Source organism: Symsagittifera roscoffensis, chromosome 4 (genome assembly GCF_963678635.1).
Source record: "Symsagittifera roscoffensis chromosome 4, txSymRosc1.1, whole genome shotgun sequence".
Classification (NCBI taxonomy): Eukaryota; Metazoa; Xenacoelomorpha; order Acoela; family Convolutidae; genus Symsagittifera; species Symsagittifera roscoffensis.
Genome location: NC_087065.1, coordinates 10,871,311 through 10,892,585, shown reverse-complemented (window position 1 = coordinate 10,892,585; position 21,275 = coordinate 10,871,311). Strand labels below are relative to the sequence as shown.

Genomic DNA, 21,275 nt, shown 5'->3' with positions numbered 1-21,275 from the left:
TCTGAAGCATGGGTCTTTCGGAAGAAATTCCGTTCTTATCGTCCCTCAACTTCGATTACGGTAGTGTTGTTTAGATGGTTGTTTCCGCTCTTGTAGCCTCGTTCACTGGTTTCTGGTATACTTGTTTCTTATCTCGTCCCAAATCCCTCTTGATTATTGCATTGTCTAATTTTATTAGTGGTTTTTTTCTTCTTTTCGTCAAAGCCAATTATTTTTAGTTTGGTGATGTCTTTGGAACTGTTAGATTATTCCGTGGAAATTTCTTCTGACCTTTATAGGCCACAGCTGTCTTTTTGTCTTGTGTGGTCAGCATGTTTTTCTTTGGATCTGTTTTGCTTTTCTCATCAATCAAACGGTATTTTTTGCAAAAGTCGTTTTCCTATTTCTTTTCTGGGTTTGTACATTTCTACATAAATTTTCATCTTTTCTTCATTTCGGTTCTCGACGTGTCCCGCCTAACCTCGTTCCATGCCGCGTTGGCTTCTAGAAATTTCATCAGAATGCTTTAACGGTCCCTTTGTTTTTTTAACAGCAGCCTAACGTCCCTGATAAGCGGTTCATTTATTTTAATCTCTCTATTCTTCCGTCAAGGCCGAACTTTTCACGTTTCAGATTTGATTCATCTGAAGTACTGATTTTTTTTAGTAAAAGGTTCATATAAATTTCGGCTTCGAGGGTCTTGTGGAATGTGTTTTAGGTGTTAATTTGTTTATGATTGTCTATTTTGCCAATCTCAGATATCAAACTATTGTTTTTTTACTTACATTTATGGTGTTTAAGTTTTTTTGCTTTTGATGTTTTCTATGCAAATTTCTTCAATTGGTTTCCTTTGAACCTGAAATTTTGTCCGTCATATTGCTTTAAACATTCCGTGTGAAACTATATAACTTCTGGGAAATTTGGCTGATATTTGTTTACCAAAGGTTCTTTCGTTTTTCTACCAAAAACGTTTGAAAATCGGTCAAATGCAATTAGTCGGTTTATTTTTTATTTTCTTCGTTTTCATCGGGCCAGAGTAGTCTAATTGTTTTTCCTCCTATTGTTAGATGAGCAGTGAGAGCCGTTTTGATGCGTTTTTTTATTCAAATTTTAAATTCCTACCATATTTTTTACATGCGCCATTTTCCGCTGCCACTTTCACTGAGTCATTTCAGCTCTCAGATTCACTTTTCCATGTGCGGTCATCAAAAAATTGTCGAGACGACGAGAATAACCTGTGGTCCCGATTTTTTTCTGTGGAGTCTCTTCATGACGGCTTTTCTCAAATTCTCTGGGGTTGCTACGCGGTTGTCCACTTAGGGTTAGCTTGGTTTCATAATCATTTGGTTTCATAATGGGTACATGTAAGAACCCATTTGATCGAACCCTTGTTGTTCTGTTTTCCCGAGTCGAGATTTTTCACCTAATTTGAAGCAAGATTTGAGCGGTTTGAGCGGTTTTTTTAGACAATTACGCTCAAAATCTTGCTTCAAAATGAGCGGTTTGAGCGGTTTTTGAACGGTTTATCTAAAAAAAAACGCGCAAAAACCGCACAAGATTTGAACGGTTTTTAGCGGTTTATCTCTACTGCGACGCTCACTCAGTCAAGCCATGTCTCCCCTTGCTCTGCGGGCTGGTTTTTCTAAGCTATCTAAAGCGTCCTCTCTCATCTCAGCCACGTGCTATCTATCTGTCTCTCATTGACAGATGCTTTGCTGGGAAGGCGTTTACCAGATAGACTGCTTTGAGCTTCTTTTACAGCTTCATCCCTTCAACTTCTTCTGTCCTTATCAGGAGGCTCCACGTCACTTTAAGTGGTAGTTGTAAAGGTGTCCTGTTTTAATGGCCAAGCGTTCATTTCTTTTTCTGTCTTTTTCGTCATTCTCTGTTTCCGCATAGGAACAACTTTTTGTTTGACAGGGTTTGATTTCAACATTCATCTGCATTTCTTCTCCTCCCCATCATTTTGTTTTTCGTACATGCACGAGCTCGCTTCTCTAGTCTTCGGCACGACGGGTATCTTTAACTGGTTTCTGTCAAAACTTTGCTGAGAAGTGTTTTTTGTTCTTTTGTCAGTTTTTAGTATGTATGTTTTTGTTCAGGCTCAGCCTTGTTCGGTGACTCATTTCTATGGTGACAGTTCATTTCTATGGTGACTCATTTCGTCACTATGACTTATATAGTATGAGAAGTATTGAATCAATTTTCATTCCGGTTGTGCCGGATTTATTTAACAGTTCGGCTGCTTGAGCAGCCTAGCATCTCGTGAAAACTTTCAATTGACGGTACTACTATATCATAGTGACAAATTTTGTGTCTGTTTCCTCCCAGGGCTCCGTGAACGGATATCTTTAAGTTTAGCCGACAATTCTCTTGTCTCTGCCGGCCAGATGTACAATTTTAAAATAAACAAGACTGCTCGTATCAGGGCGAAGCCCTGAATGTTCCGACTGCTTTTGAAGGTTTATGGAGCAGCAGTAACAACATAAAAACATTATATGAAATAAAATAAAATGAAAATTTTTTTTTCTAAAATTTGAAAATTTTTATGAAAATCATCCCCCACACGTCATAATAAGTACTAAGTGATAAATTTTGCTCCTATTAACAAATCAATTATGGCATATAAGATTCCTTGAACCAATTTGGAACGATTTCTAAGACGGATTAAATCTCGCTTACGCGTTAATAGCGCGAAATATATCGCGCGTTAATTGTCCCAAATTGGCCAAAATGGCAATCTTTAAACCCTCATAATTTTACGAAAAATGATCACAGGTGAAATTTTTTTTCAAATTTAAGCTCAGGACAACAATACCTTTTGGATGATATAAAAAAATTCCGTCAAAAATCGCTAGTTAAAAAGTCGAAATTTGTCTGAAGAAAAAAAAAACCCACCCCGAGCACAAATATTCCGTTACTTTCGTATCGAAAGTCAGAACAATTATTGGTAGCCTATCCACGCTTTCGAGTGATCTGATTTGATAAGTTTTGTAGATAGTTTTGCGTTTACAGCTGATAGTAAGGCTTTCTGATCTTGTGGCTACAACGAGTTCTTTTCCTGAAAGGTGATATTTGAGTCTATATAATACCTAAAATACTGCCAACATTTCAAACTCATTCGTTGATTTTTTCTCTTGATCGATCAAGTACATTGACGCAAAAGATTCTGGGGATCCAATCATCTTTTTTGAGACAATTGTACTTAAATTTCATTTCATCTTTTGTGACTAGCGCCGCATTTAACCCTCGTGTCGTAGCAATTGATATTCAAAAGGTTTGCTACTGTTTTCCCACTTTTGTCAGAATTAAACGTATGATTGCTTCAGTCAATAGTGTTTTCAAGCTTTTATCTTATAAGTTTTTGGTTTTTGCATGCGTTTCAATTCCTATGTCAGATGAAATTGATGTAACGACTTCGTCTTGTGCCGCAGTTGCTTTTGTGTTGATCTGGGTGTTTCCGATTGTGATAGTTGCACTATCATTAGTGGTTCTGGAGGTAGCAGTAAAATGAGTAGATCACATTTTTTTCACAGTTGTCGAATTTACTGAAAACCCAGGTCCAATCTCTGCTTTTTGTTTATAAGTCCTGCTGGCTGGGCCGTGTGATATCCTAAGTTCTGAGTTAAAATTTTAATCAATATTTCCAAGAGCGTGCAAGCTTGGTACGAAGTTTAGCACACTGAATTAAAAAAAAATTTCTGTTATGCAATTGATGCTGGCCTTGACCTTGACCTTGAAAACATGAACATGATAATAAATGTGATAACCCCAAACTCAGGCTAACTTTGGTTGTGTAAAACGTGGATAGACTAATGTTTAATTTAACTTGTTAACCGAGGTTTTAACAAGATTGATTGTAGCTTTGATTGTTACTGTTTTCCCATACTTGAGTATAACAACACTGAGTAAATCATTGATACGATTCTAGCACCACCGTTGGCCTTGACCACACATAATTAATAATATCGTAACTTAATTATATAACATTAATAAATACGCTCACTGCAACTGCAATGGCCCTTTAGCTGTCACTCAAGGTTAGTTACTGCAAACGCAGTGCCAAATTCCCCCGAGTCCAATAAAACTTTATTAGATACATATAAAATTTTAAGGATAAAAACATATCAAGAGTTTTCATCTCAGGTTGTGATCCGGTAGGTGTCGAAAATTTAGTGAATAATTTTTTTAATTTATCGCGTAAGGTCTAGTGGTGCTTTCCACTTTGCATTTCATGGCCGCATGTGTCAAGTGCTGAATATCCGAATTTTCTCCGGAATAGGTGCCGTTCCAGGAGGTTCAATCTTGTTTCCAGTGGTTTGCTAGTGTCCGTTTTTGAGTTTGTCAGCTTATATCTGTGTTTATCCAAAGCCAGCTCGTTCAAGTCTGCTATGTCTTCATCTGTGCTAATTTCGTTAACTGAATGTTTTACCGGGTTACCGAATCTCTTGTGCCCTTGATTTTTTGTAGCTCTTTTGCTGCGTCTGATAGTAGTTCCCGTTTGCTCGTCGATCATCGATTCGTCAGAAAACCCTGGTGGAGAACTATTAACCCTTGTCGCATGTTCCTCTGCCAATGTGTCCTTTTCATTTAGTATTTCCTCCGCTGTTTTCTGTAGGCCTCTCGTCAGAACTAGATCCGCGAGGTTTTGCCACTCCTCTGGGACCATGTCTTGCTTCTGAAACGCGTTCAGAATTGTGCTTGGAGATGTGTCCCTAGCAATCCGTTTCTTCATCATTTTCGGATTAGTGCTTTCTAGGCCTCCAGAGCTGCTAGGCTGGTTTTGAGGTTTTGTTGGATCTGCCGGTTTTGTTTTCGGATTTTCGTCGGCTGTTGTTGCATTTTTTTTTCTTCCTTCTTTCCCTTGAGTCTAATTACCACTTGCTCCTGAGTTTTTGCCCCCCCCCGCCCATTGCCGGGCCGCCTTCTTTTGGCTTCGCTCTCCTTACTGCCAGATTCAGTCCCTCTCCTGTAGGCGTGTCCCTCGATGTGACTATAGTGTCGCTATTTTGGAAACGTTCCTTAGCTTGCTCGTCGAAAAGATTTCTATCTTCTTATTCCGACTCTGTTTCCTCTTCCGGCTCAACATCTTTCTTTTGGTGCTTGCTCTTCTGTTCCTCCAACGGGATTTTTGCTTTTTCTTTTTGACTATTCTCCTCATTCGGTGTGTTCTTCACTGGAACCGTCGCTTTGGCCAAATCTCTTTTCCGATAAACTGAGCCCGAAGCTGTTGTGATCGTTTTTGGTGTTTCGGCCGGTACTTTTACTTTCAGAGGATTAGTCAGTGCCGCCCCACTTCTACGGTTCACGTCCCGTCGAAGCAAAATTTGAGTGTTCCATTCCGAGCTTTTGGGTTTGTCTTCTACGAACCCACGCTCCAGGGAATAGAGTAGTTCCTTTCTAAGGTCTGGGTCTATGGTACTAGTATTGTCTACTAGCTGTTGCAGGTCTTGTCCCGCGAGTTTACGGCGTTCCGCATTCCATTTGGCGTTCGCTTTGAGTAATGCTTTGAGTTTTCTTGCTCGATTTTTTTCTTGAATTGTTCTATTCTTTTGTTTGAAAAGGGGGCTAACGTCTCGACTTCTCTGGCGTTTCTTCACAATCTTGAGTGAGTCCCGTGATTGATCTATACTCCTTTTCAGTTGACTGGCGGTCAGCGCTGATCTCTCCAATTGCTGTTTATCTAAATGGTCAGAAAATTTCAAGAACTTGTCACGAATAACTTTAAACTCCATTTTTGGCAGCCTGCCAAAAAGTGCCTCAAATGGTGACTGCTGAATGGTTTTCTGTTTATTTCAACGCATATCCCGAATTATCGTGCGAAGGCAGAATTTGGCCGATTTTACATTTTCTTCCAGTAGCATTACCTCTAATCGCCTTTTTATTGTTTGGAATGTCCTCTCAACCAAACCAAACCCGCGATGGCCCCCCACCGGACAAAACTTTTGTTCTATGTTATTTTCTAGATGTTTTTTTATCGCTTTTCCCTCAAATCCCGAGAATTGGTCTGTTTTTATCGACTCAGGGATTCCGTGAGTATCAATGTATGAGCGTAAAAATTTTATCGTAGATTTACCCCCCGTTGATTTCGTAATCACGACAGAAGGAATTTTTGAATATCCGTCAATCGCTACTAACAAATAGATTTTCTTTCCCTTACTATCTTGTAAAGGATCTGCATAATCAAATTGAACCTCTTGTCCTGGCTGCGATAGCAGCGGCAGAGGTTGGGACGAGTTTTTGGGGATTATATACTTTGCCTTTTTACCGTAACGTGTACATTCTCGACATTCTTCTGCTAGGTTGATGATATCCTTATGCATGTGAGGCCGCCACAAATGGTTCGAAGCATCGAGCATGGCATCTTGCCCCGGATGACCTGTGTGTGTTCTCTTCATGACCGCCGATCGGAGTTGTGCCAGAGCTGCTAGGCGATTGTCAACCAGGATGCAGTCGTCTACAACGGACAATTGATTCCACAATTGGTTCGTATACGGGCTCATTAATTCGAATCATGCTCGGTCATTTCTCTCGATAAAACGTCGTAAACGATCCATCCAAACATCCTCCGAGATGAGTTCAGCCAGCAAAGTCTTATCGAATAGCTTAGACAGACTGAAAGTTCCGATGTTTCCCATGTCTTCTAGCGATTCGTCCAGTTTGTTTCGATTTTTGTTGATCCTTTTTGTTGGTTGTACCACACTCACCTCCTGGCTGCCGTCGTCATCCTCTGCGGTTAGGTTTACTTCGATGATGGATTTCACTGGTGAATTTGAATAATTTTCCGACCTCGGGCTGCTGATCCCGATCTGTCCAGCGCTCCCCTCCTTATTCTGCATGTTCCGTGGAAGGTTGTCTCCGTTACTTCCTCCTCCGTTATTTTGTCATCATCCTCCTGCGTCCTGCAGTCTTCAATTCGCACAATTCTCTTCTTTAACTTTCCGCTCCCCATCGTTTTTGTGCTGAATTTTGTTTTTGAATGAGATTAACCGACTGGATTGTTTTCGTGAGATTGACTAAAGTGTTTAGTTTCAACGCGTTATTCGCAGTTGAAAATCGTGAACCGAACCCGTTCGCGTTCCGGTCGAGCTTTGTTCGTTTTTGGACTTTTTGGTTGCTATAGCAACTGTGCCTGGATTTTGTCACTTCACTCGTAATTTTCTGCTGCTGAGAAAGTTCTAGAAGCTTTTCATTCTGATTTGGTGAATTTGTACCACTCAGCCTACTGTACAAACAGTCAAATGCCTTATGAAAACATTCAATTGATTTAACTACAAACTTTTCATCTAAATTAGATTCCGACCAAGGCTCTCCGGTCGGTTCTCGTGATAGATAATCCACAATATCCATATCCCTTCTGGAATATGTGTGATTTTAAAGTGGTATGGTAATAATCTATCCATCCATCGTGTTAATCTTGATTGGTAGGTTTTATTAGAACGATTTCCTTCTAAAGCAGATGTTAAAGCTTTATGGTCCGTAACTATTACAAATTATTTCCCTAATAAGTAATGTTTAAAACGATCAACTGACCATACAACTGCCAATAATTCCAGCTCGTTAGAGGAATATTTTTTTCTTGATTATTCAAATAGCGTGATGCAAATGAGATTGGGACCCAATCGTTTTCTTTTGTTAGCTGTTCTAGCGATGCCCCTAATCCGCTATAACTTGCATCAGATTTCACTCGTGTCTCTTTAGCTGGGTCATAGTAATTTAGCTTAGCTATGTTCGCTACTGCTTTTTTTAATTCTTCGAATACTACTGATTGTTCTTGACTCCATTCGAATTTTTTAACGGGTATTTTTATGTTTTTTATTTTATTCTTGGTAGCTGCATTCAGTATAAACTTCAAAAGGTGGTTTATACTTCCCAAGAAAGACCTGAGTTGTTTTAGTGAACGTGGATGCTCTAATTTGAGTATGGCCTCTGTTTTTGTGATTTTCGCTGTGACTCCATTTTCCGATAGCTTGTGTCCTAACCAATTTGCTTCGGTTTTGAAGAATTCACATCTTGACAGTTTAAGGGATAAGTTTTCTTTATTTAACTTTATCAAGACATTTGTTATTAGTTTTTCATGTTCCATTTCTGATCCTTCTGAAACTATCAAAAAATCATCTAAGAAAAAAAACGTGTTTTTCGAATTGTTCATGGTACGATCCATTGCCTTTTGGAATTCCGCTGGCATATCAGCCAAACCGTAGAATCCGGTCAGAAATCGATATGTGCCAGTGGCCTTCCCTCTGCTATATTGAAATTGCATTGTTTTGCAGTTTCCGTTGTAAGTTTCAATTGACTGTATGCATATTTCAAATCCAGCACTGCGAAAAATAAAGTACCTGCTGCTTGCGCAGTCCCAATTTGACTGACCCCATCGAGCAGTTCCTTTACGTTCGGCATTTGGTACTTATTTTTGTACAGCTGCCTATTTATAGGTTTGGCGTCTAGAGCCAGTTTGATGGAGTCATCTTTTTTTACAGTAATGACAATGGGGGCTACAAAGCAATCACTTGTACATTTGTCTAACCTGTGAATGTGACCCTCCAAAAGTAGTTTGTCAATATATTTTTCGAACTTCTCCTGTACATGGATTGGCATTTGCCTACCCCTTTCCTGGATTGGGAAGAGAGGGTACTTGAATGTAGTGTTTACCACATGGTGTATTGATCGTCCTTGACGGTCGAACAGGTCTTTGAATTTTGAATAAAATTTTTCCTTCCATTCTTCCGACTGTTCGCAAGAGAGCACGTTGAATCTAGACCTTCCTTTTGGAGCCGGTTTTTGGGTTTTAATGATGCCAACTTTGTTTTGTAAATCTCGCCCTAGAATGCACCTCGTTCGTCTTTCCGTGATTAGGAACGTGGCATCTTGAGTTTCCCATCCTGCCGAACGTATATTTGCATTTAGTGGCTCAGGATTACAATGGGATGTTTGTTATAATCTACAAATTGTGCCGGCAGGTTCAGTTGCTCCGAAGGCGTAAGCTTTACCTTCCCAGACGAATCTAAGATTTGTTTCGCTACTGTCCAATTTAGGGAAAATATCGGGCTTCCTGTATCTACAGTCATGTTGATTATATGTTTATCAATTCGAACTAGTGCTTTTAATGATTTCATTTTCTCTGAGGTTGGGTCTCTACGAATATCAATATTTCGCATTTCCAGTTGTTTTTTGATATTCCCATCCCTGTTTTTTTTCTCCAATTTTTCTTCGATATATCTGTTGATCTTTTCCATCCGACTGTTGTTTTGTTCGATGGACATAATTTGAACTTACTCGCAAGAATCAAATGTTTTGTATTAGATTACACTCTTCCTCCGAGCTCTCTGTTGTTTCTGTTATCTCGTTTACTTGTTGTGATCTACACATTCGCGCAAAATGTTTTGGTTTGTTGCAGTTCTTGCATTGCTTTCCCATTGCCGCACAGTTTTTCAAATGTCCTTCTGAAAACTGTTTACCGCACCGATTGCATAGTTTTCTGTCGCCCAAGTTATATTTGGCAGGTGCCATTCCATCCGGTTAGTTTTGTCTACTTCTATCCCGATTGTATCTTTTATTTTGCTGATTACGATTTCCTACTGCCAAAATCGGTTCCTGTTTTGTTTTTATTTGCAATCCTAATTGCGATATTGTTTGCGCAGTACCGTCGACTTCTGGAATGCTTGTGTTGTTTGTTTTCTTTGTTCGAATTTTAGTGCACGTTTTAACACTTCATCGGGGGGCAATGTTTCGAACGTAAGCGTCTCTTGCAACGCAGGGCTTCTCATCTTTGAACTAAATAGATCCCTCGCTAGTTCATCCTCCATAGTGTCCAGTGCCGACTTCGCTGCTTGCGCAGTTATCGCGGCATGAAACGCCTCCAACGATTCACCGACTTCTTGTAATCTATTAAATAGCTTGTGTCGCTTTAAGTAATACTCTGGGATTTTTCGAAGGTAACCTTTGCGAGCCTGACCATTTCCTCTAATTCCAATTTAGAAATTTCATTGTGGGGATTTTTTTTGAACAAATCGTTTTTTCCCCTTCGTTCCCAACGCAAGGAATAGTCTTGGCACTAGACGTTTTTGTACTTTGTTTTAGTAAATATTGTGACCAACCTTTGGTCCGCTTTCCCGTCTCTCTTCATTTTCTGCTGCTACACGATCTGTTAACAATCTATCCCGTGCCTCGCGGGCTGCGGTCGCAGCAGCGTCTTCTCCAGTTCGAGGCGTTTCCGGAGGTGGTTCCGGTTCTTCTATAACGGGTTTTGGTTCCTCCAGAAGTAATTCGTGGTTAACGTTTTCCTCTACTGTTACTGCCATCAGGAACTGGTCGAACCATACTTTCAAATTCCAGGGTGGGTCTGAGTTCGCTGTGGTCCAGAAAACAGGAATCCCCATATCAGTTCTGTTGTCCTGAGATAGGAATTCTGCTGGCTGCACCATGTGATAACCCGAAACTCAGGCTTGTTTTGGTTGTGTTAAACGTGGATAGAAAAATGTTTAATTTAACTTGTTAACCGAGGTTTTAACAAGATTGATCGTAGCTTTGATTGTTACTGGTTTCCATACATGAGTATAACAACACTGAGTAAATCATTGATACGATTCGAGCACCACCATTGGCCTTGACCACACATAATTAATAATATCGTAACGTAATTATATAACATTAATGAATTCGCTTACTGCAACTGCAATGGCCGTTTGGCTGTCACTCAACGTTAGTTACTGCAACTGCAGTACCACAATAATAAAATAATTTTTTCAGGTTCTCTGTCTATTGCCATATCAGTACCTCAGCAGTATCTCAGCAGTACCTCAATGGCTGCTGCAAAAAGTGCAGAAAAAATCATGGTTTTGATTTTTGTGTTTTTTTTCGAAAAAAGACTAGAAACTCGATATCGAGATTCAAAAAATAGTTTTACTAGCCAAGAAAATCATGATGTAGAAAAATATTTTTTTTGGCAGAAAAAAGCGTAAAAAACTATAGACTAAAAAACTTAAAGCAGCATCAAGTCTCCGTTTCTTCTCGATACTCAGTAGGTTTTTCAAGTTTGTTTGGAAACAGATATAATCGACCCTTAAGGTTTCCATAAGAGCCACAATAATTCTTCGAAGCTTGAACTGCTATAAGGGAGATCTATGAAGAACACCCATTTAAGGATACCCATTTTTTGACAAACCAAGCCTAGAACTTTTCTGAAGACCTATTTTGGTGAAAACATGCATTAACTTTGAAGGGGAAGCGCCCCAAAAAACGCAACTTCAAGGTCAAAACTTTCAAAGTGTGTCAAAAAACGCCGTTTTGACCTGTTTTTTTTTAACAAACTCGCCTGCGGTGCAGAAATTTTGCTCAAACTAGAGACGTCTGGAATTAGTACCGTAGTCAGACCCTTTGAGAGATGTGGGAACCCAATCTGGGGCGGATTTAGTGGGGGGAGGGGCAAACGCCTCTTCCCCCTCTAGGATTTGACCATTTGACTACCCAAAGGGTTCCCTTTGGTACTATTTTAAACCTCGAATTTTAGCTGGTTGGCCCTAAAAGTTTTCCAAGTACACTTTTGGCGCCATATATACCGTTTTTGAGGGGGGAGCCCGTGGCAAAAAAATTTGATTGTTTGGCCAAAACTTTCCAAAAAATGTCTAAAAACGCCTTTTTGGCCTACTTTTTTGAAATTTTGTCTGGGGCTCAAAAAATTTGATTAGCAGAGGGTGTTTTGGCCAAAATTATAGAGGACTTTTCGGCCTTGAAATAAGATGACATCAAAACTCGAGTGTTTTTGTGAGATATGTTATTGCCAAAATGCATTGCTGAAGCATGTAATGTTGCGTTGAAGCAATACTGAGATTTTTTTGATAAAAACTCAGAAGAAAAATATATTTTTTTTCAAGTTACGGATATATGTATATATATATATATATATATATATTTTTAAAACAATTTGATTGGTCTTCTTTATGAGAGAATTGAACGAGTCAGCACAGTAGCGCATTGAAGGGGATGCGGGTCGGACGCCCCCTTCCCCATTTCAGGGATTCAACCCTCTGCCAACCCAAAGGTTCTCTTTTTGCATTTTTTGAGACAACCATTTTTGGCTGGCTGACCCAAGAGACTTTTAAAGACGCCTTTTGTGCCAACATTTAAACGTTTCAGTGGGAAGCGCGTTCCAACAAAACGCCCTAAATCGTCTATTTTGACCCGTTTTTTTGTAAATGTGGTATGGAGGGCCTTTTTAATGACTTGAGAGAGCTAGAAAAAACAATATGTTGACCAAAGATTTTAAAATGATTGATCAAAGTTTTGATAATCCACGCTTCCATAAAATCCTGGATCCGCCCCTGAATCGGAATATGAGGTGCTGGTAAAACAAATAAGTGGTCCAAAACACCACAAACTGCTTTTCTGAAAAAAGACTTCAAAAAATTGGAAGCAATAAAGCCTTTCTAATTTGGTAAAATTATAGGAATGATAGTTTTCGAATCAATAGACGAAAATTTTTACACTTTGGTTTTTGAGATTTTATATGGCCTGGTAGATGTATTCCCCTGAAGTATTTTTTTTTTGACAAATCTGCTGCATAAAAAAAATCGAGGCGCTGAGTTTAACATTGTTTATGAAAAAAGACATGTTTTTGAACGTATCTAAGAGATAATCAAAACGTTCCCAAAATAATCTGAATGTGTGAACAACTGTCTCAAAGTTCATAAAAAAATTTTGAAAAAAAAACGAGTTGGCCCAAACTCATTGAAAATTTTGTATTTGCAATGTAAACTGTCTTCATCGACGCAATAGGTATCGGAACAATCAGCTCTGGGCCCTGACACGAGCTGTTGATTTGATTTTCCCAATTGTGCTGTTAATGGTTTAACAATGTGGTGGATGCAAACAAAAAATGATTTGGAACTCTAATTTTTCCCAACCTGCATTTTTGTTCCAATTTTATGATCAGCAAGGATAAACATAAGACACGCAAGGTAAAAAATAACAGCTGTGCAATAGTAGATAGTTCGTTCTAACGAACTCAATATCCGGCACAACAGATTGGCTTTTTCCAGAAAACCTGACTAATACTACATAGTATTCGAACACATTGTGCGTTTTTCAGCCTCTAGTTGTTTTGGATTTTTTTAAATATAAAAAAACGTGCAATTCACAATTTCAGTTTCAAATCACCAATGTGAGCTGAACGTGAAACACTGGAAAAAAAGATATGTATTGTTTTCAACTAAGCAACCAAAAATTTAAAATATTAGTTGTTCCGGTTTTCTAGCTGACTATCCAAACTTGGGTTTTGCTGATTTTTACTCAAGTTCTTACAGTTTATTTTGGGATATTGAGTTTTGAGTCTGATAGCCACCTTGTAAATCACATTATTCAATTTTCCGTAAAAAATTTGCAAATTTTTTATCAATTTATATATGTCTGCAAAAATTGAAAAGATGGTGATTATCATTGAAACTAAAATAAAAACGCCGAATCTATAAACCAAAATGAAGATCAAAATGACTTGAAAACAGAGTTGAAGCTCTCTTAAAAACAGAGCCGAAGTGAACCAGTCACACCAATGCCTCAATTTTGTCGATTTTTTCTAAGAATAGTTAGTTTTCAAGCTTTCATAAAATAAGGCAAAACCTTTAATGCTCCGATTGCTCTCATAGTTACAAAAAAAGTCATCTTTTCAAGAAATTTAAAAATCGACAAAAATTCAAAGAAAAAGTTGATGAAAATGGAACTGTTTTCACATTGTTTGTTTTTTATCAATATTCATTTCATATGCTTTGTAAAGTACACAATGATGCAAGAAGAGCCTAACAAATTAAAAATAGTTTCAACTTGCTTGCTCAAAATCAAACTGGAAAATTGGAGTCGGATCACAATGCCGCTCGCGTGTTGGAAGAACGAAAAATATCTTAACTGTCCCAAATTAGCCAAACCGGCATAATTTACGAAAAAAAATGAATGTCTTTTTAGTTTCAAGGCGTCAACACTGCGAAGACTACAATTGAAAGTGGTTGGTTAATGGGTTGCAATTTGTTTGAAGAAAAAACCAAACCAAGCACAAATATCCCGGGTTGACCTCCATAGACCAAAAATGCTAATCATACAATTTCATACACTTAGTCTATGGAAAAATGCTAGTCATACAAAAGTCTATGGAAAAATGCTAGTCATACAAATTTCATATATTTTTGCAAATGAGTTTGCAAAAAAAGGGAAAAAAATGGTATGAAAAAAGTGCTAACCATACAATTTCCATATATGGAAATTGTATGATTAGAATTTTTTTTTGTGAAAAAAAAAAGCTTTGAACAATCAATTCAACTGCTGGCAAAACATATAAGCGTTTTTTGGGCTGCTACGACTGAAAACTTTGACTTTCTTTATTTTTGTTTTCTGAAAAAAAACACTAGTCATACAAGTTCATACAAAAAATTTTCTAAGTATTTTTGAAATTGCCTCCAAATATTTTTTGTGTTTTTTCAACCGCAAATTGATTTTCGTATTCAAACAAACATTTTTTGAAAAAAAAAATTTTGCATGCAAATTTTAATATTTTGTGTGTATAACGTAGTCCTAGATATACTAAAATTGAATTTTTTTTCCTTTTCTCTTCATACTTTTTTCAAAAACGCTTAAAACTCCTCTTTCTTTTGTATGACATGTTTTTGTATGCTTGATCAATGTCTGGTAATTTAAAAATTCAAATTTTAGAAACAATCATCTTTGAAAATTATTGCCAAAATTTAAAAGTTCATTACTTTCGTTATATTGTTTGTCTAAGACAGTAGTAACACATATCAGGCTGTTTCCAATGCATTTTTAATTTGAGTAATCAAGGTTACTAAGTTTACTAAGTTTGAGTAATCAAGGTTTATGTCATTTGTGTTCGATTACGAACACAACCAAAAACATTTGAGAAATTAAAATGTAAGAAATCAATATTTTTGGTTTGTGGAAAAATGCTAGTCATACAATTTCCATATATGAAAAAATACTAATCATAGACCTTTCATGCAATTTTCTGTAAGTATGGAATTGTATGGAAAGTGTATGACTAGCATTTTTCCATATATGGAAATTGTATGACTAGTATTTTTGGTCATACCGGGATTCTTCGATAATCAAAACCATAAGAAAACTAAGTAAGGTAAAATAACATTAATGATAATTAGTCCGACTTTCGATACGAAAGTAACGGAATATTTGTGCTAGTTGTTTTTTTTCTTCCGACAAATTTCGACTTTTTATCTAGCCATTTTTGGCGAAATTTTTTAAATATCATTCGAAAGCTATTGTTGTCCTGAGCTTAAATTTGTAAAGATATTTCACCTGTGATCTTTTTTTGTAACGTTATGAGGGTTTAAAGATTGCCATTTTGGCCATTTTAACCAATTTGGACAATTAACACGCGATATAATTCGCGCTATTAACGCGTAAGCGGAGATTTAATCCGTCTTAGAAATCGTTCCAAATAGGTTGAAAGAAGCCTATTTGCCATAATTGATTTGTTACAAGAAGCGAAATCTATTGTTTTGTAATTTATATGGCGTGTGGGGGGATGATTTTCATCGAAAAATTTTTAAATTTTAGAAAAAAAAGTTTTTCATTTAATTTTATTTCATTTAATTTTTTGATGTTGTTTATGTTATTACTGCTCCATAAACGTTAAAAAGCTGTCGGACTTTTCAGGGCTTCGCCTTGACACGAGCGGTCTTGTTTATTTTTGGTGTTATTTTCTCCAATAGTCAATATAGCCAATATCAAACAGCAATCCGTATCGAAAAAAAAACATGAGCATTTAACTAACCTCAATTCAAACTGGATTGTTTCTGAGTCAATTTTTTCTCGCTGACGTCTTCTCGCTGAACGTCATAAAAAAAGACTATCAAAAGCACTAATAAATTAGTCTCAAAACAAGGAAAAATTAGTAATTTTCAATCCCCAGAAGTTATCAATAATGATAACAGACGAAATATCTGTGTAAATGTGAACTCAGAGAGAATATACTTTCGTTGGGGAAACTTTACATGCATGCTTCTTACTCAATCTACAGCAGTTGGATGTCAAATTCAACTTGAAGCATGTAGTGAATCCCCCGGGTAGCATAAAAAGTTTTTTTTGTCTGTGAGACATGTAAGAAAAAGAGCCGGGAAATAAGAGAATTTCGAGAATAGGTTAATAATAAAAAAGTAACCTCAGACATGAAGTAAAATCATATCAAAAGACCACTTGCTTGTCATCCACTCAAATGAGTGGTACACTAATCTGATTTGCAAATTGATCTATAAGAGTTTTTTATGCAATTAAAAAAATGAAATCACTGAATTGAAATACAAATATGAAAGCAAAAAGTTTAGAATGACATCCACTTAATCTCATGACCGATCATGATTGTTTTTGCTCTCAGTGACATTACGAGCTCAGATTGTGCATTTTGTGAATTGTAAGCGGATTCCCCAACAGGCCAATACAGATTTGTCAAGGAATCCGCAACTTTTCTTTTTCACACAGGAACATAGAGACCAGACCCAAAACTGTGCGCCTATCCAGTGCACAGTTTGGCTTCGTAATGGCGACTAGTTGGAATCAACTTGAATCTATTTTGCCGACACTGTTAGGGTGTATTATCAGTTAACAGCCAACTGTTTGCTTTTTTATACTTTGGTATAAACGAAATATTAAAAAAACAGTCGCTAAAACAAAAACTATTGAAGCAGAATATAATAAGTAGCTAAGCAGTAGCGTGCCGAAGAAGAGGGAAGGCGAGGGGGGCGATTGCCCCCCTCCTTCAATTCTGGTTGTTAAATGTTTCGCCGTCCTTATACTATTTTGGGAGAGCTCGGAAAATCAAATTGGTCGACCCAAAAAAAGGCCGCCTAAATTTTCAAAATTTTTCAAAAAACCGCCCCCTAGACAAAAAATCAGTCTTGGCATATGCAAACTCTAACTTTTGGGCTCCAAAATGAAGGTAGAAGAGGTTTTGTTCTTTTTCGTCTAAAAAAGTATTTGAATTTGCTTTCCAACTAAAACAAAAATTTTTTTTTGAAAAAGTAATTAGTATTTGCTTTCCAACTAAAAGAAAAGGCATTTTTTGAAAAAGTTCTGGCTTCGAGTTATTGGAGAGTCCAGATGTCAATTCAATTTCAAAAACTTATTAAAAAATCATCAGCAAACGTGGCAATAATAGCAGACAAGCTTTCAATCAAAGTCACTCTGGAAAAAAAACTCAAAAAACAATGAGACATATGTTTAAAAATTATTGGTGCTTTGGTCATCAAAAAATTGACGGAGCGGTAGATTGAAACAAAATGAAAGCGCTATGAAAGCGAAACAGTTCTGTAAAAGCGTAGTCGAAACGGAATGGAAGCATAGATCAAAAAGTGAAGTTGAAAGCTTGTTGTCTGACAATTTGAAAAATGATGCGCTGGAATGATTGATTACAGCGTTTTGATTAACTGACCTTCAAATTCATGGACAGATCTGTTAAACTGTCACAATCTACCAGTTACCTCGAAACGCCAATCAAACTCGAAAAACGTTTTTTTTTGTTATATTTCCTTTTGTAATTTTTCAGATTCAAAATTTTGTTTTGCGAGGTTTCAATTATACGCCTATCAGAAACATACATAGTTAATCTTCTGGTTGTATATTTAGCATTTGTTCAAGTGCAGTGTTAGTTTAATTTCTCTGGACAAAATGAAAACATAAGAAACTCTTAAAAACTAGAAAACTAAGAATTCGGGCGTGCGTGTGTAAAATTTGCAGTGGTGCTCATAACCTTTTTGAAAAAAATGATGGAATAGTGTCATTTGACAAATTTTAACTACAATTTCATCCCATTATCATTTTACCTACACTTGTGTTCAGTTTTCATTTTCTCTTAAAAATTTTTGGTTCACTCCATTCCATATATGAAAAAAAAATGTGTTTTTTCGTTCTGGTTTTTTTAAAACTTTTGTTCAACAAATATGACTAATTTTTTTGATATTATGAAAAAAATTTCTTCGAGCATTTTTTCACTTATTTTGATTATTATTCGTAAATTATAGGTGTTTGAAGAATGCGTGCGAAATTCTCCAGTTTTTTTTAATATGACGTATGCAGCGATTTGACCCGACTGGGAAACGTTCCAAATTGAGTTGAGGCTGTAATAGTGACCAAAAAATGCGTCTATACATGCGAACATTAATACTTAGTATCTAAAGCTTCAAAGATGTTAGCTGTCAAATTATGTAAAATTATGTCAAATTAGATCTCGAAAAAATTTCATTTTTATTGTGTGAAAATTGGAAATTTTTTGAAACATGCAAATGTAGATACCTTGAAGCGCTGTCAGGACTTGTGTTTTGCACTACTTATTTGTCGGGACCCCCCGCAACACAAATCGACTTCTTCATAGACCCCGCCTACCTAGAATATTGACCGCTTCAAATTTTTGGGGGTTCTGAGAGGACCCCACCAGAAATTTTCTACCAAGTGTTATGAAATACTCCAATTTTGAGATTTCAAATAGAAAAAAAACTGTTTTTTCAGCGCAAGACAATTTTTAACTGGCTCACATTATAGAAATTTTATGCCAATTTTTCAAGAAAATTTTTGGCTCGATTTCACTATTGTGTTTATCAGAATTGATCAATAGTTGCAGAAACCCCCTGATAATTTTGAACCCCCTCCCGCAATGAAAACGCCGTTTTTGCTCAAAAAATGTCCAACCCTTGGTAATTACGTACTGCAGAGCACCAGCGGATATAGGGGGGGGGGGGGGGCGGACGTTCCTCTTTTCGGAAAATCGAACCCCTGCCGACCCAAAGGGTCCCCCCTTTGTATTATTTTGAGATCCATTTTTAGTGACGGACCCTAAAACTTTTCTAAAGGCGCCTTGGGCGCCAATAAACATTAATTTTGAGGGGGGAGCGCGAGCCGAAAAAACGTGATTTTTTGCTCAAAGTTTTCCAAAAATTGCCTAAAAACGCCTTTTTTGGCCTGTTTTTTTTTTCAGAATTTTGGCTGCGGCGCTGAAAATTTGTTCAAAATGGGGTCTCTATAGTGATTTAGGAGAGCTCAGAAAATTAACTTGGTCGACCTAAAAAAAAGTCGACAAGTTTGCGAAATTTTTTGAAAATCCGTCCACCCCCATAGGAGAAAATCCTAGATCCGCCCCTGCTGCAGAGTACGTATTTGCCCTGATGCGAGAAGTCTTGTTTTCACTTCTTGATTTCAATTACTCGTTTGGTACTGTGAGAAGTTAAAAACAACTACATAATATGACAGGGTTTCTTCGGAAAATTAAACTGTAAGAATTTGAGCATAAACAGAATTTAGCCAATAATTTTTAATTCAATTTTCAACCTAAGAACTACTCAAAATATGCGAAAATTGAAATTGTCACCAATATTGTTCAATTCCATGTATGCTCAATTTCCGATCATAATATTTCCTACCTAATGAGACGAGACATTGGGTTAATTGGGTGGCTTTGGTGTAATAATTATTGGTACTTGAAAATGGCTGAAAATTTGGGAGCGAATAACGAAAAAAACACGTGCGTATAGCAGTAAATGGTTTTAAACTGTCAAACTGTTTAAAATTTAACAAAATTAAGCAACCAAGCAACCAAGTATGTTAAAATGAAACAAAAAATGACTTCAAAGCAATTACTAATAACTTAATTATGGAAAATGACCGAAGTTTAACTTACTTACCTGGCACGAAGAAGAACTTAATCCTTAAAAGTTAGTGTTGTTTACTCTCTTCCAAATATTACCGTTTAAATTCAACAAACAACGGCAAATAAATAGTTCCTTACAAACCTCGAAAGTCGGAACAAAAGACTGAGGGTTTGTCAAATGAGTTCTTTACTTGGTACTGATCAATATAAATAAATATGGGTTGAAGGATTAGAGTTCACTTGTTTTGGTAAAAAGTGACCGCGGGCAAAAATTTGGGTTCCTTACCTTAAGCTTCCGCCTTTTGACTGACAGTCAAGACTGTTTTGACTCGTTTTTCTGCAACTGGAAGCCATGCTTTGTGAATCCAGACAAAACCAAAGCCTAACTCAAATAATCAGAAGGTTTCTTGACTTCAATTAACGCTTTCGGGCTGATTTAATTTCCGGTTAAGATCCGGAAAATGCCTATTCAAATACACATTTAGTTTGAGGCAAGTTTGAAGAGTTAATTAAAATTGCGTTTTACTACTTAATATGCTTTGATGGTCTGTTGACGCTATTAGTTTTAAAGGCTAGTGGGACTCGATCAATGGCGTTTTTCATTGTCGATTCTTTTGCAAATAGTATTACCGGATCTTTGAGTTTTTTAAAAATTTTCTGTCCTAAAATTTTTGGGTTAACTTGTTTTTCAGAATTTTTATTTTATTTTCAGCTCTAGACATAAAATTTTTCCTGCGCGTTTCTTTTTTTTTACTTTTTTTCTAACAAATCACTTAATTTTATTGTTTTTAAAATAGATTGGAAAATGATGAACTTGTAAAGAAAATTGAACCAATGTAACGTCCACTTAGTATAAAATATAAGATACTATTACTTTCAACTTCACAGGGTAAGATGCCCTCAATGATAAAAAGAGGTATGGTATAAAGTGAGAAATAACATGTGTTGTGGCGGATGCAATTTGAAGGTGATTACTGTTAATTGGGCGGAGAGGGGTCGACTCTGACCCCTATCCCTAGAGGGGTGACAGGAATTACCCGTTCTGCTCCAAACAGCATCCAAAACGCCGGACACAGAACAAACACTGTCATAGTTGAACAAACATGGTACAATTAAGATTTCACGCGAATGAACTTTTTGTCATCGATTGAAACATTTAAAAAAAAACATAGGAGCTCAAAAAACGCGTAACATAGTCTTAATAAAGAAAAACCCAATCATAGTCACTAAATTAAGATCTTTGCCATTCGGAGCAAAAATGACAAAAATTGCACAATTTTGTCACCTTTAACCAGGGAAGTTTTTGAAAATGTCTTTTTTTTGTTTTTTTTTGCTCAGATTGAAACGTTTCAATTGATTCAGATATGAATTTTCTTCTACTTAAATCAAACCTAGTGAAAACTATTGAATACAGTCTGAATAATTGATCAAGCTAAGTGACTTTGAAGTTTCAAAACGCCTAATTTTGCAGTTTTGTGTACACTTTACAAAAAATTTCTCAAAACTGCGAAAAAATTTCATCTGGAACCATTCAATGAGCTAACTAAGCATAAACATTTTTATCCGTTTGATTTGATTTGTCATAGATTAAAAATGGTTGTTAATTCCACTCTTAATTTCATTTTTTTTTTGCAAAATTTGGATC

The 21,275-nt window shown here is 36.8% G+C and overlaps 1 protein-coding gene across 2 annotated transcripts in view; it reads right to left on the bottom strand.

Annotated features, from left to right (window-relative positions):
• The window catches only part of LOC134843616 (uncharacterized), a 54,630-nt gene extending 34,446 nt beyond the window's left edge, over positions 1 to 20,184 (bottom strand). The window contains exon 1 of one of the 2 annotated variants that reach the window (XM_063859779.1): positions 19,917 to 20,184. In XM_063859779.1, coding sequence (XP_063715849.1) covers positions 19,917 to 19,984 — 68 coding nt within the window. In that variant the 5' untranslated portion in view covers positions 19,985 to 20,184. The remainder of the gene's footprint in view (positions 1 to 19,916) is intronic. The other variant, XM_063859781.1, reaches the window with a different exon arrangement.
• Between the last annotated feature and the right edge of the window lie 1,091 nt (positions 20,185 to 21,275).